General features: G+C 63.8%; 1 protein-coding gene across 1 annotated transcript in view; it reads left to right on the top strand.

Moving 5' to 3' along the window:
- Positions 1-1,397, top strand: part of CGN (cingulin) — a 12,122-nt gene that overhangs the window by 7,995 nt on the left and 2,730 nt on the right. Inside the window, exons 16-17 of the mRNA XM_009281239.1 lie at positions 157-240; positions 1,208-1,326. Coding sequence (XP_009279514.1) covers positions 157-240; positions 1,208-1,326 — 203 coding nt within the window. The remainder of the gene's footprint in view (positions 1-156; positions 241-1,207; positions 1,327-1,397) is intronic.

Here is a 1,397-nt window from a genome sequence, read left to right on the forward strand (position 1 = left end):
GGCGGCCACCGTGCGGCTGTTGGGTGCACTGAGTCCACCCGCGCTCTGCGGCACCGGCGTCATGGGAAGAAATTGCGGTGGCCCCAATCTCTCACTGAGTGAACGCGGCAGCGAAGGACGCGGCAGAACCAACCCGTGCCGTGTCCTTGTCCCCAGATCGACCAGCTGCGGGCAGAGCTGCTGCAGGAACGCTCCAGCCGGCAGGACCTGGAGTGTGACAAGGTCTCGCTGGAGAGGCAGGTGAGGCTGAGCCGCGGAGGGGCCGGATCCAGCCCGCAGCCGTGGGGACAGCCGGAGGGCAGCTGGACCCCTTGTCCCGTGAGGGATGCAGGGCAAAGCGTCTCAGTGCAGCCCCCGCTCCTCTCTAGAGCATCCCTGGGAGAGGGACCGTGTTCCCAAGGAGCTTTTCCTGCTGTAAACCGTTCCCCCTCCTCCTCCCTGCTCTGGATACGGCCCGGCCCGTCCTCCCCGTGCCCCATCCCTGGCCAGAGCATCCTTGGAGCTGTCTAGCATCTCCCTGGGGTGGCATTCCCATAGGTTGCCGCCTTTCCTCACGGCTCCTCGCCAGCCTGCCCGGGCTTGCACTCCAAACCCTTCGTTACCTAACCCCGAGCTGGCTCTTAACGAGGTGGATCAATGGGAAATAAGCTCCCCGAGCTGTTCTTGTTCCCCGTCAGGAATTGCCGCTGCCAAGAAAAACATGGGGCTCCTACTGCTGATGGTGCGGGGCCCGGCCCGGCCCGGCGGCGGCTGCCATCGTTACCACTGCCCGGTTGACGAGGCCGGGGCGATGCCACTGTGCGGGATGGGGAGAGGAGCTGGTTTTTGTGGTGCTTTCGGGGATTTTTTTTTTTTTTTTTTGGCCAACGAGGGTGTTTAAGAGCAGAAATCGGGGAGCTGAGGGGAGACGAGCATCACGGAGCTGGCAGGGGCTCTTGCACCCGGTGGTCCCCGGTACATCACTGTCCCCTCTGGTCTCACCTCATGCCCCGGCTGGTGCCAGCGCGGCTAATTGCCGTTATATAACCCGGCTCGTTACGTCTCCTCCTTGGGAAAGGGTTTCTGGGCCCTGACTCACTGCCGGGATTTACATAAGCGAGGCTCTGAGCCTTTCCCACCCGGGCTGGGAGCCCTGCAGGGGGTGACGGGGATGGCTTTGGGGTTGGGTTTGGTTTGGTTTTGTTCTGTTTTGTTTTCCTCCCTGTAGAACAAGGAGCTGAAGAGCCGCCTGGCCAGCTCGGAGGGGCTGCAGAAACCCAGCAGCAACGTCTCGCAGCTGGAGGCGCGGGTGGAGGAGCTGCAGGACAAGCTGCAGGCGGAGGAGAGGTACCGGCCATGGAGACCCTCGCCTCGGGGGGGGGGGGGGGGGGGGGCAGCCTTCCCTCTCGCCTTGGGCC

The sequence above is a fragment of the Aptenodytes forsteri genome, unplaced genomic scaffold (assembly GCF_000699145.1).
Source record: "Aptenodytes forsteri isolate BGI_AS27 unplaced genomic scaffold, ASM69914v1 Scaffold276, whole genome shotgun sequence".
Lineage (NCBI taxonomy): Eukaryota > Metazoa > Chordata > Aves > Sphenisciformes > Spheniscidae > Aptenodytes > Aptenodytes forsteri.